The sequence below is a fragment of the Anopheles cruzii genome, chromosome 3 (genome assembly GCF_943734635.1).
Source record: "Anopheles cruzii chromosome 3, idAnoCruzAS_RS32_06, whole genome shotgun sequence".
NCBI lineage: Eukaryota > Metazoa > Arthropoda > Insecta > Diptera > Culicidae > Anopheles > Anopheles cruzii.
Window position 1 is genome coordinate 86,115,898 of NC_069145.1, and position 15,512 is coordinate 86,131,409.

The 15,512-nt window shown below is 48.7% G+C and overlaps 4 protein-coding genes across 5 annotated transcripts; 2 read left to right on the plus strand and 2 right to left on the minus strand.

Annotated features, from left to right (window-relative positions):
• Positions 1–2,407: 2,407 nt before the first annotated feature.
• On the minus strand, positions 2,408–3,859 carry LOC128272895 (ribosome biogenesis protein WDR12 homolog). Its single transcript, XM_053010780.1, has 3 exons — positions 3,792–3,859; positions 2,762–3,699; positions 2,408–2,691 (listed from the first exon to the last, which is right to left on the minus strand). The coding sequence occupies exons 1-3, from the start codon at positions 3,857–3,859 to the stop codon at positions 2,408–2,410; spliced, it is 1,290 nt and encodes a 429-aa protein (XP_052866740.1).
• Positions 3,860–4,551: 692 nt separating this feature from the next.
• Positions 4,552–7,449, plus strand: LOC128272678 (A-kinase anchor protein 10, mitochondrial). The gene is made up of 3 exons (XM_053010541.1): positions 4,552–4,576; positions 4,929–5,087; positions 5,161–7,449. The coding sequence occupies exons 1-3, from the start codon at positions 4,552–4,554 to the stop codon at positions 7,017–7,019; spliced, it is 2,043 nt and encodes a 680-aa protein (XP_052866501.1). The 3' UTR covers positions 7,020–7,449.
• Positions 7,450–8,065: 616 nt separating this feature from the next.
• On the minus strand, positions 8,066–10,562 carry LOC128272965 (protein wntless). 2 transcript variants are annotated; one of them, XM_053010858.1, is made up of 5 exons: positions 10,457–10,562; positions 9,264–10,138; positions 9,030–9,197; positions 8,586–8,970; positions 8,066–8,512 (listed from the first exon to the last, which is right to left on the minus strand). In XM_053010858.1, exons 1-5 carry the CDS (start codon positions 10,560–10,562, stop codon positions 8,406–8,408), a joined length of 1,641 nt encoding a protein of 546 aa, XP_052866818.1. In that variant the 3' UTR covers positions 8,066–8,405. The 2 variants fall into 2 exon arrangements, with proteins under 2 accessions (XP_052866818.1, XP_052866817.1); XM_053010857.1 differs by having other exon boundaries at positions 8,066–8,542.
• Positions 10,563–11,763: 1,201 nt separating this feature from the next.
• LOC128272134 (ubiA prenyltransferase domain-containing protein 1 homolog) lies at positions 11,764–15,179 on the plus strand. Its single transcript, XM_053009884.1, has 3 exons — positions 11,764–12,191; positions 12,257–12,531; positions 12,614–15,179. The coding sequence occupies exons 1-3, from the start codon at positions 12,020–12,022 to the stop codon at positions 13,244–13,246; spliced, it is 1,080 nt and encodes a 359-aa protein (XP_052865844.1). The 5' UTR covers positions 11,764–12,019; the 3' UTR covers positions 13,247–15,179.
• Positions 15,180–15,512: the final 333 nt, after the last annotated feature.

Genomic DNA, 15,512 nt, shown 5'->3' on the forward strand with positions numbered 1-15,512 from the left:
GCTTCAGACATCAGCCTGCAAGGGGCCAATCAATAATGAAGAGCTGGAATCGATCACCAAAACTCAATAGCCAAACCAACACACGACGATCAAGGGTGGACACGGTAAAAGGGCACACAAGTGGCAAATAATTCAATTTTATCCGTCTGTAAACGGAAGACACACAGAAAGATGTTACATCCGGAATGTTCATTAGGATTGATGGCCAGCAGCGCCTTTGGTCAACGGGTGCTACTGGACAAACAGCAACGACACTCTCGAAAACGCAGACGACGCCAATGTAATGATGTTTCACATTGATATTCATGTCATTCCGGTTCCCGAGGGGACCTACCGGGGAATTCGATTAGCTGCGGCGCGCTGTGATAACAAATTGGGTCAGTATTTCAGTCCCGCCAATCGTGTCACCGAACCGAATCCGAAAAAAACGATCCACAAACAAACATCGTTAATGGCGTGGCACCGTGGATGGCCCAACGGCTTACGAGAGCACAGCACCATATGTTTGCACGTTCCGAATTGGGGTCAAACGTGGTGCGCGGCGGGGGGCGTCGAAGATGTTGCAAAAGTAAGTTAATTTTGTAAATAAATTACACTTCACAAGTTCCCCGACTCGATGTGAAGGACCGCCAAAGGAATAAATGCAACAATTGTCTACCAGTCTAACGGCACTTGACCACGGTTTCGCATTTCACTATCGATAGGTCCCCGCCGGACACATCGCGGGGTACGACTTACGATGTTGATTGGGTGTAGTCGATTTTGCTCTTCAATTTTTAACCATTTAAACTAAAAAAGATCCAGTTTCGAGTGTTACTGCCGCGAGGAGGAAGAGTGTCACGGTTCAACAAGTGGCCGTACGCCACACATCGACACCGAAGCAAATGCGGGTCAATGCCAGATGCAAGTGGATTGCTGAATCGAACGAAGGATGTTTTGCTTGCACCGCGTACCGTAACTGGAGTGGTGATCGCGAGACACAAACGGCGGCTTACCTTAACTTTTAAGTCGCTCCGGCCAAGGTGCGGACTCAACACTGACTGACGCCTAGCGTGCCAATCGTTGGCCAATTTATGAATTCATTTAAGGCTACACGAAAGAGGCAACCGAATGGCGATTGGCAGCGCGTCCGAGGACTGCACCAAACGAGTTTTGGAACTTTGGCAAACGGCACACTGGTGTGCGTACAAGGATCGAATGATCGTACCGAGAAACTCTTTCCGAACTCCTCCTTTCTTATCTGCTTCTTAGTGGGTCATGCACATTATCAAGCAAACTCTGAAGGCAAATCCTTTGTGCTTGGTTCGGTTCTTTGTGACCCTCCTCACGCTGGCCCCATACAATCCAGTGCATGTATGAATAATTATCTAGCCGAAGCTGATAAGACACAGCGTCACCTCCGCATTGGTCACTTGGCAGATTGATTACGCTTCGGGGGAAAGATAAAACATATATTTGGTGAAGTATTGTAACTGGCCACAGGACAAGAACCATCGCAAATGATAATGTCACAGTTACGATTGTGGTTGACCTTGAAAACAGTGTTCCGACTGGTTCCAGGGAGTAAAGGATAATGGGACTCCGAGATCGACTCGATCGTCTCGGAATTACGCACCCACCATAAATTGGCCGCAGTAAATTGGTACAGTAAACACTGAGACGACTGCGACACAATCGCCGGTTGGGGTCAATGACCGCTCACTGTTTATGCTCTCGAAAGGACCCCATCGGGCTTGGAATTCACAAACGCAAGCTAACACCTTATAATCCGCCTACTTTGAAAGGGGTTATTACTCACCGTAGTTTTCAATTCTTATCTTAAATTCACGATCCGAAACTCGTTATGATCAGCGGCCTACTGTGAAACGGCACAAAACACATCATAAACAAACTTACTGCTGTCAACACACACACACACCGGCACTAAGCGTGAAATATTTCAACGGTTTATTTCAAACGCGTTCTCGGACATTCGTACATTTGAGATTTTGCAGACGAGATTTTGATTTTGCTTGAGCGGTTGTTTGGTAAGTTTTTCGTAGTCCTTCCGATCGCTGCAAAGCCGCCCACTTTCAGTGTGCCCGCAAGAAATATTTTCAACCGATGCGGCGATCGCAAGTAGTGTCTTTGATTTGAATATTTTCCTGTGAAGTATTAGAAAATGCCGGCCGGTCTTTTACTTGTAGTTGGTAAAAAGTACTTTAACACCTAAAGTAATTAATCTACGCATAATTATACCGCGTAGCTATGATTGTTTTGTTATTCGAATGGAAATACATAATCTATCAAACTTGGTTTGGAATAGTTTATACAGTTTTTGCTTAGTTTTGAATAAAAGAATAGAGTACACCAAAGTATTTTTGGAATAATGTTGGCGATAAATCGTGTTTTATTGGCTGGGAAACATTTATTCCACTTTGTTATTTATTGCAATCTTCGATTTAAACACGCGAACAGCGTTGTCGGAGCCACCCGAAAGGATAAATTTGGGGTTTGACCAGTCGACGGCGAGTACTTTATCTTCGTGGCCAATTAGCTCGTAAATCGGTGCTTTCGGCGAACGATAGTCCCACAGCTTGACGTGATTATCGTAAGCACCGGAAACGAACAGATACTCGTTGGTGATTGACCAACGTACGGTTTGCACCCACTGTGTATGGCCAAGGTATGTATTTTTGACGATGGTTCCATCTGCAAAGATGTGCAATTCCAATTAACAACGTGTACAGCATTATAAAAAATAGATGATAAGATATCTTACGTTTTGACCGAAGATCGTACAAGCGGAGGTTTTTGTCGGGAGACGCCGTAATGATCATACCATTCAACGGGGAGTAGCTCAGATCGAAGAACGATTTGTTACCCGTGATTTCCGACTTGATACCGTTGAGCGACAGATCCCACAGTTTGATCGTGTGATCCCATGACGACGTGGCAACGGTAGTATCGTCTATCCACTGGACGCCCGACACAAACTCCCGGTGTCCAGCCAACGTTAGTATCGGTGTGCGAACATTGTCCTGCTCCAATTTGGCCTTCTTGTTGGCAATGGGTTCGCCGAGCTGTTCGTTGCCCACCTCGGCGGACCAAATCTTTAGCATCGTGTCCATGCTGCCCGAAGCCATCTGCGTTTTGGATGGGTTTACAGCAATGCACCCAACGCCGCGCTCGTGGCCCTTGCACACGTTTACGCATTCGACCGAATTGGCCGCCACGTTCCATTGCCACAGCATCACGTTTTGATCGTGACTGGCACTCGCAAACACTCCCGTTTGCTCGTTCAACGACACCCACGCCACCCCCTTAACCGGCGCCATGTGGCCCGGAATGGTGAGCTTGTGTTTGCCTTTGGTGTTCCAGAGATTCACCGTATTATCGTAAGACGCGGTGAGAATCCAGTCCCCGTTGGCTTGGACGGCCGAAACCCAATCATCGTGAAGCAGGCAATCCTGTGGTTCCGGTGCCGGATACCGCTCTACATACTCCAGATCGATGGTATCTTCGAATGAAATGTCTCGCTCCTTCAAGTGCTGCCCGAGAGGGATCTTCACAAACTCCCCGTTCAGCAAAAAATCAAACTCCACCTTACCGGCCTGCACTGCGCGGCCGGCATCTTTCAGCAGTGTGTTAACCAGTACATTCAGTTCCTGGTTAGCAACGTTCGCACGGATCGAGTAGGGGACATCGGGCACAGCGAACCTGGCAGAAACAAAACCCAAACAAAAGCCGCATTAGTTTTCGTGGTACCGGACATCATAACCTCGCCAAAGGGAGCACTTTACGATACGCACTGTTTTTGCTTTGTTACAAGATGTACCTGTAACTGTCCCTCCGATGAGTTTGTAATGCGTAGTGTCATTTTCGGGCGTGTCTGTAGAATCACGTAAAACTGCGGTAAATTAAGCTGCGGTTAGTTAAACAAGATATTTACGGGCTTGATTTTTTACTCAACAATCGCGACCATGCTTTTTGTTGTGACAGCACGGGAATTGTTGTGACAAACTGCGAAAAGGCCTTTCTGTGTTCGGCTGAATTTACATCCAGGGGTTGAGTTTTAACTTTTAGTATATTTTTTAATCATCACTCTTGGGGGATCAATAAGATGATTAATATTTTGAAATCCAGTAATAATCCAGCATTGGCGTTCTTTTAAATTGACCCTGATTGATTGATGATAATGATTTATCGTTGTACAAAATCATTATTCAAAACTAACACAACTTTTGATACACACTGTGACGTTTGACGTTTCTTTATTTTCTGTGTTTTCTCTTTTCTTCTTCTTCCAATGTTACTACGTTTTATAAACTATGCAACGATGAGGTGGGACAAAATAAAATACTGGTGTCCCAAGTGATTTGCTTTCGGGTCACAGGGTTCGATGTAAATCGCAATTTTGTTGTTCTGCTAACATGGTGCTAACACAGCATTGAGTGAAAAGTTTTGTTTTATGTTGAGCATTTTACTGTTCACGCGAGTCTCACGTCCGTGGAAACTTTAGCCCGCATTTGAGGCAATATACGTTCTAAATGTACAGATTGTACCGCCAGCATGTTACAGTTTTTAAAGAAAACAGGTAGGAATTTTTCGCAACAATAAATGTATAATTGATTGGGCGTTGGAATATTCATCGAACGGTAGCGCCGCTTGCTAGGTAGAGTTGCCCTTCCCGTCTCATCAACCACGGCCCGAGATAGCCTACTATTGAGGCGAAAAAAAAGAGAAATGCAAGATTGTGCTGCTGGTTTCATGAACGATAAAACTTTCTCTCGATGCGATCAGCTGGATGATGTTTCTATTGTGCCGTTGTCTGTGTTGTCCCACCAAATTGTTTCGCCTTTAACTAACACCCAAAAATTGGTGTAAAATTCGTGAATCCCATATTACGCGTGATATCCCAGGTTTATAATAGATGTTTAAATTCCCAGGGCGAAGGAAATCCATCGCAGGAAGCAATGAATCTGCCGCAACGGCGAGTGATCTAGCCACGGAATCATCGCGACGAGGTGATGGTGATGTCATCGATGGCGCCGAGAGCGACGAGTCGGCACTGCGACTTGCCGAACGACACTGTTCTGCGAGCAAAGGTACTGAATGAACCGCGTCATTTCGTTAGAACCACGCCGCAATGCTATCCTTTTTCGGCGGTTCCTTTTACAGATTCTTCACCCCGTGTTTCAAAGCTGTCCAGACGGATGGTGGATATTCTGGCCGAGCAAAGTTGCATGTGTTACTTTGTGCAGTATCTGGAATCGCGCAATGCACTGTCGTTGATCAAGTTTTGGCTAGATGTCGAGAGTTTTAAGGCGGCCGCCTCGGAAAGCACACGAGGAGGTGTGCCGACGGTGTCCAGAACTACGACGACGACGAGTGCCGCTCACAGCGGTGCTCCCGGAGGAAGATTGCACCGCAGTGTGTCATCCGATGGGTACGATAGTTTGTCGTTTTTCAGCGTTGACGGTGACTCGCTGTCCACGAATTCGTTTTCGGAGAACGCTTTCGAAGACACCCAATCGGTGGACGATTTGCGTGAAGCGGACTCGAGGACTTCGCAGAGCTGTACGCCCATCCCTCCGCCGCTCGAAGTGTTGGAGGAGGTGGACATCAAGGACGACGGCAGTGAGCCGGCCGGCGGGGGTGACCAACGGCAATCGGGGCCGAAAGTGTTAGAAGTCTGTGATATGACCATCATGCGGCAATCGTTGACCGATGATGAGAAAAAGCAGATCTGCGAAGCGGGCAAAGGTGGCAGCAGCTTCAATTCGTTGATTAACTCGGACGCGGTCCGTATCTACCGGAAGTATCTTACTACCAATTCGCCACACCACATCGATATGCCGGCCACCATATTATCGCACATCTCGTTGGCCCTGTGCGCCAACAGCGGCGCCTGTAACGAGCAGCTGTTCAACGAAGCGCAGCTCCATCTGCTGGATCTGTTCGAGAGTAACTATTTGAATCAGTACCTGGAAAGTTCCTTCTATTGCAAGTACACGCTGGAGGTGCTGACGAGCGAAAATCTCACCTTGCGGGATGTTTTAGGGAGCGAAATGGCTCTGTTCTACTTCATGGAACATCTGGAGCAGCAAAACATGCGCCACTATCTGGAGTTCTACGTGGCGGCCGTAAACTTTAAGCGTACCTGCGAGAACCCGGTCCAGGCGCAGAAGGACGCCGTGGTGCTGTACGATAAGTATTTCTCCCTTCAAGCGACCTGCTCGCTGCTCGTGAGCGACAAGATACGGTTCTTGCTCGAAGAGCACATCTGCTCACTGGACAACGCGGATGTTGCGGAATGCTTCGAACTACCAGCGCGCATTATCGAACACTTCCTGGAGCACCGCTACTTTGCCGGCTTTCTGAAATCGCCCCTGTACTGCCGTTTCATCAGCGAGCTTCTGGGGAAGGTGAAGAGCAACACTATAAACAACGGTACGTCGTCGTCGACGTCGGGTGTCGGAAAGTTTCCGGACCGGCGGAACAGTGCCGCTACAAGCGCTGGACGCCGTGGCGGCCACCGCAAGACACGGTCGGATGTAACGAGCGATAGTAGCGCAAACAGTGGCGGGAACAGTGCGATCATAGGTCGGCGACAAAACTCGGTCACGTTCATCTCGTCGCAAAACACGCTTCTGGCCATGGCCGACACAAGCTTCCAGCGCAATCGGAAGCAGCACACCATGGGCCACCTGGGGGGTAGCGCTGCCAGTCCTCCCGGTGGTGACATGCAGATCGATTCTCGCCATCTGTACAATCCGGACCTGCTCTGGCGGCGCAATTCAGCCGGCAGTGGCGGACTAACGTTCGGGCGCGTCGATGCGCTGGGCCGCTACGAGCGAGACTTTGACATCACCGAACCGCCGGCCGGAGATGATCGATGGAACCGTAACCGAATCAGAAAAGCGGTCCGCAAACTGGTCAACCTGCCGGAAGACAAGGCACAGGAGGAGCTTGCGTGGCAGGTTGCCGAAATGATTGTGAAAGACATTACCAACGTTACCATGAACCATACGACGTGATGGGCAAACCGTGTTACGGAGCGCAGTTCCGGTGCAGTGCACCCTGCGCCATTACTCGCATGTAGATACTCTGGCAAAAGTACACTGACTCACAGAAAGTATTAAATTTTATCCACGACATGACGCTTCCCTAGGGAGTTATTTATTATGTGGCGGCAACCACAGTTACATTGATTGGCCGTGAAGCCGTGAAGCGGCCACCAAGCGCCTAACAAACAAACTCGAAATCTTTTGGAATCGTGAACCTCCAAAAATGCTTTCCATTAGCGGGATTTATGGATGCATAGCGAACATAGGAATATGATTAAAATTGTCGCGAAAATCGCGCTTCGTGCATAGAAATATCGAGCTTTAGTTTTAGCGAGAGAGAAGAGCGAAAATGATTCCTTTCCCGAACGAATCTTACTGCTGCCATCGTGCAGCGAAAACATCCATGAATATCCGTTACATCGTTACATCCGTTATATAGTTAATTTAAGACATGTTTTTACATATATTATTTTCTTCACCCCACTTAGTTTGCAATCGAAGTAACCTTTGAACACTCTAATCTGTAGCAATGCCGTGTTGCAATAAAGTTTGGCAGTTCGATCGAATGAAACAAGGAAACATCAAAGCACTCATCGTCAAAGCGGTGTATTAAGCAAAATTTGAATCCTTTGACTCAAATCAAATCCTGGCGATTCGGTGGCATATTTTATTGGTCGAAATTTTTTGGCAGTAAATAGTAGTTAAGCAGCAGCAGCAGTGCCATGATCGGATTTGGAACAGCTTTTTCGGTTCGGAAGAAAAGTACAGTACAACGTGTGTGTGACGGTAGGCAGAGTTTTAGTGACAGTAGCTTCCCCAAGCCTACTAACAATCGAGCGCAGAGTACACAGAACGGTGGTTGGAGTGGACGCTGAATGGCCCGAAACGGGATGGTTCGTTTCTTTAGGTTACAATCAAAATTGTACAGCGTATAAGAACATGTTAGATTAGGAAATAAAATATATTTTCTTACAATAATCTCCATTCCACTTTCGTCGCAAATTACGCATGTTGGTTACATCGTATATATTTATTCCATGAAGAGTACAAAAGTATAATTTACGACAGGCTTAAAAATCTACCTCTAGCTGGTGGTTTCTAGTTCTAGTAAAAGTTATACATTCATTCTTCGCGCGCTCAATTCCTACGTCCTACTTATGACACCGAGATAATACGGATACGTTAATACTGTGGCGAATACCATATATTTGAAGAGAATGGATGCTGGGGGCGATCTTCTTAAATCCTACGGACAGATACGGAATACTGTTATGTGATGCACAAAAAGGTGAATCGTTGACCCCTTGCCAGTGTTAATAAATGCGGTTTCGAGTGCGGTGGCTTTCGGTGCACACCTTAGTCCTGTGCCGCCTTACGCGCAAACTGGGTGAGGGACGAAATTTCGCTCGGGTTCGAGTCCGATGGTAGATTACTGAACTCGATTTCCTCGCTCATAATGTTCTCTGCAATGGAAAAAGAATACTCATCATCCGCTCCCGTCCCATTCGGACGGGTTGATCTCGCGCGCGCTCTTACCAGTGGTCTCGTTGGTTGGCCACTTTTTGTGGCTGGGTGCGTAAAGGACGATCAGCGCGAAGATGTAGATGTTCCACATGCCATACACGCCGGTGAAGAACGCCGAGGTAAACTCTAGGTCGATGGTTTCATCCCACTTCCAGCGGCCCTCCGACACTTGGCCAACAATGAACCCGATTACCGTCAGAGCCGCGCACAGCAGCGTGGCCAGCATGAGAAACTGAAAACGGTAGATTATGCCTTCGTAGTGGAGCCGCCGAGCGGACGACATCGAGGGCAACGAGGTGCGCTTGATGTTGATGTTACAAAACACCTTCCAAATCATGTAGCACAGGAAGACAAAGTAGAGTCCGGCCGAAATGCCCGCCAAAATGATGAAACCAAGCTGCGGGACGAATAGAAATCGTAGAAGATTATGTCAAAAACACAAAACACCGAACTTACCGCGACGTTGGCCCCAACTTTCGAAACCCAGATCGAGTAGAATGGGTTACGCAGCTGCACCCCACGTTCGCACATGTCGAAGAGAAAGAGTGACACACATCCGACCGCCACGGCACTCAGGTGCTTCCAGTATGTTTTGAGACTCGATTTGTCGCCGGTTTCCTGGATCTAGGGTGGATTAAACGACGAATACAATTATCCTGGCTGGCTACACCGAATGGCCGTGCCACTTACCAGCAGATGCTCGCCGGCAAAAATGAGCCAAAACGATAGCAAGGTGGCATAGAATACTCCCTGGCGAATATCGCCCAACAGTAGCATAAAGGGCATATCGAAGAACAGGGTAAAGTACTCCAGTGGCAGATTGAGGAACGTTAGAGCGCAGCCAAGCGACAGTAACATCACTTCCAGCAGTGCTGGCTTCCGCTGCAGAAGATGGACACGCTGCCAGAACCAGCACATAATGAGAACGATGAAGGGAAGGAATACCGTTTTGAGGGAAACCCAAACTTTCGTAAATCCACCGTTCTGGTAGATCACCGACAGGAGCACGTCTTTGATGTGGCCAATCTCCAGGTTCATCTTACGGTCACTGTCCACCGGGAGGCGCACGTTGAGCAGGTAATAATCGTGATGCAACGAGCCAAGCTCAAACAGCGGTATCGCGTTGCAGTTGTACAGATACTCGTCGGTTACGTGGTCGGCCGTGCAGTCGAGATCGCGTTCCTCCAGCGACGACGCAATGTACTTCCAATCGTGATCACCATCACCCTTATTGCGGTACGCCAGCCGAGCATCGATCGTTATTTTGGTGTGCGGTTTGTGAAGCACATTTGCATCGAATGCTATTTCCGTTTGCAGGACGCCAATTAAATTTTGCTGCCAGCGCGAGTAATCCAACTGTCGGCCTTCGCGGGGCAGCGGCATTTGGAAGACGAACACAATCTGGTTGGCCATCCGCATGTCATCGCTTTCAATGTCGACGCTGTCCAGGCTTTGGCAATGATCTTCACCGCGCGAGTACAGCCACACGCTCGTATCGTTGTGTGACCCCGGAATGTCCTTACAAATCGTGCCCAGGATCGTCTGGACGCTGGCTGGAACCGGTGCTGTGGAAAAAAAAAATTACAATTTAATAGGCCCTAAAATATTGACCCCTTTTTGTAGCATTCCAACAGAAACACAAAGTAGGCATTCCATTGCAATTCAAAAGCCACTACGCACAATCTTGCGCATAGTTGCGCACTGTTCGCCTGTTTTAGCGTACCGTATAAAATAAACAAAGAAGCACACTTTCAATGACCTCGCGGCAAGCGTTCAAAGAAATTAACGTCTGGATTCACTCACTCAAATTTATGTGCTTTCCTTCAGGACGAGCACTATTTTGGGAGCCATTTTTTTTTTTTGCTCCACCTTTGCCTACTCACCTATCAGACCACCCAACAAGAAGCACATAAACTGAAGGAACAGTAGGCCTGCCACCAGAATGCTTAGCTTCCTTCCGCTCAGGTTTTCCAGTATAGTTCCCGACATTGTGCCGGTTTGTACCGTTCTTTGTGTCGTTTCGTTTTATGTGGGCGTTTGTGTTCCGGAATAAAATTAAATAATTAAATCCTGGACACCGTCCACCGCGAAATGCACCAAACAACCAGCACCGGCACTAACGAAAGCAAACAAAATCGCTGTGTGCTTTGATCTAGCCGCCTCGATGCATTCCGGGCAGTGTTGCCAGACGGGTTAGAAAAACATCGCACGACCATTTGTAAACTTTGCAAATGTCAGCCATCGCAACGGTCATCAAGCGGGGAAAAGATCCTTAATTTTAAACTTAACAATAAAGTGTATGCAAAATCACGGCAAAAACAGTCATCGATCGATATAGGAGCTTTTCAGAAAGTAATTTTAATCCATACTCTTCCGCCAGCGAGAGGGTCTCCGTGCGAAACTCGCCACGAACGCCTGCAAAGTGGCGACGAACAATCGGAGATATATTTTATCATTCAATACAAACGATTGGCTGGGCAGTGAGGCGACTGATAAGAAAGGATTATTTCGAACCGTATCGTTACATTCGCAGCATCAACCGGCCTCCGCCGGGACGCAGTGCAAACAAAGCGTCCGTCTCACTCTGCGTTGCGGCTGTCTCTTTTCACTGCCATTGACAGTTTCTCTCATCCGTACGTGGATGACGTGACAAGAGAGAGCAGAGGAGTCGGATTTTGGTCAGCAAACCACCAGCAACTAAACGAGCCAGGCCAGCCAGCGACCAGCGGGGCAGGTTTGTGTTGAGGGCAGACGACACGGCAGAAATTGGTAGACGATCGCATTGGTGCTCCGAGTGGGCCTGGAAGAAAATTAGTCTTTCAGTTCCACGGCTCACCGAACCGCACCGTTCGCGGGCAGCCAGCCTGCCTGCTCAGCGGAGTTGGTCGCGACAGACGGTGCAAAAGCCTTCTGAATGACCACCCGATTCGCTAGGGCACACTGTAGTGCAACGCATCCCACCGGAGCTGCCCTCGGACTCCACGTTTCATCACCGTCAAATCGTACCATCTTCTTCCGGTGCTGCCAAAGTGCGAGTTAATGTGTGGCTACGGCTCGTGTCGAAGGGAACCGAGAGAGCTCGATTTCCTTTTTAGCGCTCCAGCAGCAGCAGCAGCCGCAGTCCTACACGTGGATCACCCCCGCCGTGTGAGTGTGTAGTGCTTGGAACGGAGTGGCGGCCTGGTGAGGAACGGCGCGACGGACGGACGGACCGGAACGCGTTTTAGAATGACGATGTGCAGATGCAACTCTTGATCGTAACCTGCGAAGCAAGCGGCACAATTAAGTCATACTGGTAGCCGGTTATAATTAGACTCACAAGTACGCCGCCGCGCGGTAAACGAATTCTCCGAACGTGGTGGTGGTGGTCGGAAGCGATATTGTTTTTCGAGTGCGCCTACTTAGATTTCAATTTCAAAGCACACCCAATCGCCGGCGGCAACACCATGGCTTCCGTTCCACTGGACGACACCGACTCCATGAGGCTAGGTGAGCAGCTGTACAAATCAAGCACGGACGTTTGGGACAACAACAGCAGTGATAGTATGTCCAAATTTCGGAACCCTACATATCCCGCGCCGCAACAGCAACAAACCGAGAGCCAGCAGCGCATCGAAGGTAACGGTCGTAACGCACCTCACCGCAAACGGTATCGCCAATGATCCGCGTTTGTTTCGTTGCAGCTCCGTTGATGAAGATAAAAACGTACCTTTCCGCACTGCGACCATGGTCGTTGTCCGCCAGCCTGGTACCGACAATGCTCGGCACAACGATTGCGTTACGTGTCCACGGTTTTCAGGAGTTTAACTTCCTAACGTTCATATGCACCATCTTTACGGTGATCACAGTGCACTGCGCCGGCAATGTGGTAAACACGTACTTCGATTTCGTCAAAGGTATCGACAACCGAAAGTCGGACGATAGAACCTTAGTTGATCATATTCTCAGTAAGGATGAGGTAGAGACGATGTTTTGAACGGTGGCAGTGTAAGGTGCGGCACGGGCACGGCAACTAATGGCACAACCCTTTTCATCCGTAGGTGGTCACCCTGGGCGTGCTGCTGTACTGTGCCGGGTGCGTGGGGTTCGTGTTTCTAGTGTACCTTTCGCCGGCTAAACTTGAGCACCTGGCCCTGGTGTACTTCGGCGGACTATCGTCGAGCTTTCTGTACACGGGCGGAATCGGGCTCAAGTACATTGCGCTCGGCGATGTGTTGATACTGGTCATTTTTGGGCCGATCTCGGTCCTCTTTTCGTACATGGCTCAAACGGGGTACGTCGAGTGGATGACGATCTTCTACGCGATTCCGCTTGCCCTGAACACGGAGGCCATCCTGCACAGCAACAACACGCGTGACGCCGAGTCGGACAAGAAGGTCGGCATCGTGACACTGGCGATACTGATCGGCAGAACGTGCTCGTACGTGCTCTACGCACTGCTGCTCTTCACTCCGTACGTAATCTTCGTGGTGCTTGGCATGAAGTACTCCGTGCTGTTCCTGCTGCCCATGGTGACGCTAAAGCGGGCGTTCGAAATTGAGCGGCAGTTTCGCAACGAAAGCACCCTGCAAAAGGTGCCCCGGCAGACGGCCAAGCTGAACCTGTTCTTCGGTATCCTGTACGTGGTGGCCTGCTTCGGTGCTCCGCAGCTACCATTCATTACGCGGAAGTGAACACCACACCGTTCTTGGCAACGGGACAGTAGCGCATAGCAACAGGCTTAGCAACGCCGAGGCGCGTTGGGAAGCTCACTTCCAAACGATTGCTTGTGTCCCGTACGGTTCCGGTTCGTTCGGTTCTATGTCACAACGTTCCGGTAGCCGGTAGTGACACGTGTCGCGGTCCCTAGTTCATTTGTCGAGGACGTGTGCGTGTGTTTTTGCATTCATGCTGTGTAGACTGAAAATCCCCGCATGAATCTCCTCCCGGGAGAGCTTAGAAGAATGCTAATTAGTTGCTATTTATTTGTTAACGTATCGTTATTTTATGTTGTTCAGTACCGCGCGGATTACGGAGGGTTTCGCGTGCAGGCGTCGGGAAACGTCGTAATTCGGACGCATTCGAACAAAAGCTCGTAGCTCGTAGTTGTGCGTTAGAATAAGTTACACAATAACTCAGCAGCAAAGTTGTGCTCTTCCTATCGGTTATGAGCACCCAGTTCTATCTAAGCGCCTTTCACTGGTTGTTTCAGTTTCATGATCGGACCATCGCGGTCAGCAAGATGGTGGATGGGCGGATGGGCGTGGACCGCACGACGGCTTCGGACTATGCTTTTATCACAGTAACAGGGCCAAGTAATGCGACATATCGGATCAGGTAGAAAGACGCGCCCAAGGATGCGACCCCAAAACCACGGTGCGCACTTGAGCGCGCACTCAAGTTTGTTACCATTTTTAGCTGACGGCAATTAGCGAAACCCGCCGCGCTCATCCCACACACACCACGTCTCATTTCGTTTCGGCCCTTTTTTCTATACCATTTTAACAACCCTTCTTTTATCCCCAATCACCGGGCAAGCATTGGGCCATCTGCTTTTAAGCTGATATTCCCATCACATCCAACCAACCTCCTAACCAAAGGGAGACAGACCCCACGTAAAGTGTAAAGTGAGCGACAATAATTAGCTAATGAAGGATTACAAATCGATGTAGAGTGCAACAAAAAATCCCAATTATTTTCGTCGATATCCAGAGGCAGAGTGTCGTTCGATTGTGGCATGTGGGGCAGCAGCGGCAGCCCGGATCGAACGGATCGGTAATTAGCGCTGCGTACCTCAACGGATTATTTACGTTTTGTATAGCAACTAGAGATTAGCAAAAAAACATCCAACCGAAAGGAGCCAAACCCAGACACACACACACAATCGTTAGGATCGAAAGATCGGTTGAAGCAACCGCCGGGTTACGGGGTGGGTTAAATCTGTGGCAACGTGCAGTACTCATTTGGGACGGAATGGTATGAGCCGAAGTAGTAGTAGTAGACAGTAGTTAGTTAAGTAGTTTGTTAAGCGAAAAAAAGCGGCTCCCAGCTTAAACTCATTACCAGCAGCCCGTTAATGATGCGCCCTGGTATGATAGCGATCGGTCGATCGATGGCCAACTGTTACAGACTGTCGCAGACTGCCTAATTACAAGCGGACACTTTTTTGTAGTGGCAACCAGTTCTTGCTTCTTCACCTTCTACCAGCTAATTAAATTAAATGCAACCTAACGTATGCGGCCAATAATTTATCAACGCAACGTATTCGCGTATTTGCTCAGCTACCGCGCTCTGGCTGAGTAGTGCTGCTTTTGGCCCAGCTAATATTCAATTGATGCAACGGTGGTCTTCCATGTACAGCGCATCTGGACGGTCCCTGAAAACCAACAGGGGTCAGTACGGGGTAGTAACGGGGAGCTTAACGATCAAATGAACGCCTTCGCCGAATATTAGCTGCTTCACAGACTTTGCAGTGAGTACTCGATTTAGGGTTCTCTATTTATTGTTGAAAAGTTCTTCGTTTCTTATGTTTGCTCTCCCAACTCATGACGCGGCAATGTAACGTGTGAATCAGGTAAAGGAATGGCTAGTAAGAATGAAACAATAAAACCATTAGATACCATGTAACAGCCCGCAGATTGTTTCTTCTTCGCGATCGAATCAGCGCTCTTCATTGCGTCACACAATCTGACAGCATGAAAGCATCGCCTACTGACACAATCACCCCCTGGTTGTTTATGTTTTGGTTCGGATCGTACGCTGCAAATGCCGGCAACGGTGGAAGAGCAACATAATTCTTCACTCGATCGTACGCCGTATGTTGTGTCATTACCGTGTAAATTCCGCTGGAATAAAATCAATTTGTAGGTAAGTAGGTGGCAGCGACAACGACGAGCAGAGGTGTTCTTTTATTGTAGTCGAAACTCGACCGATCGCGTGGACCGATCAGCCGCGCTTGAT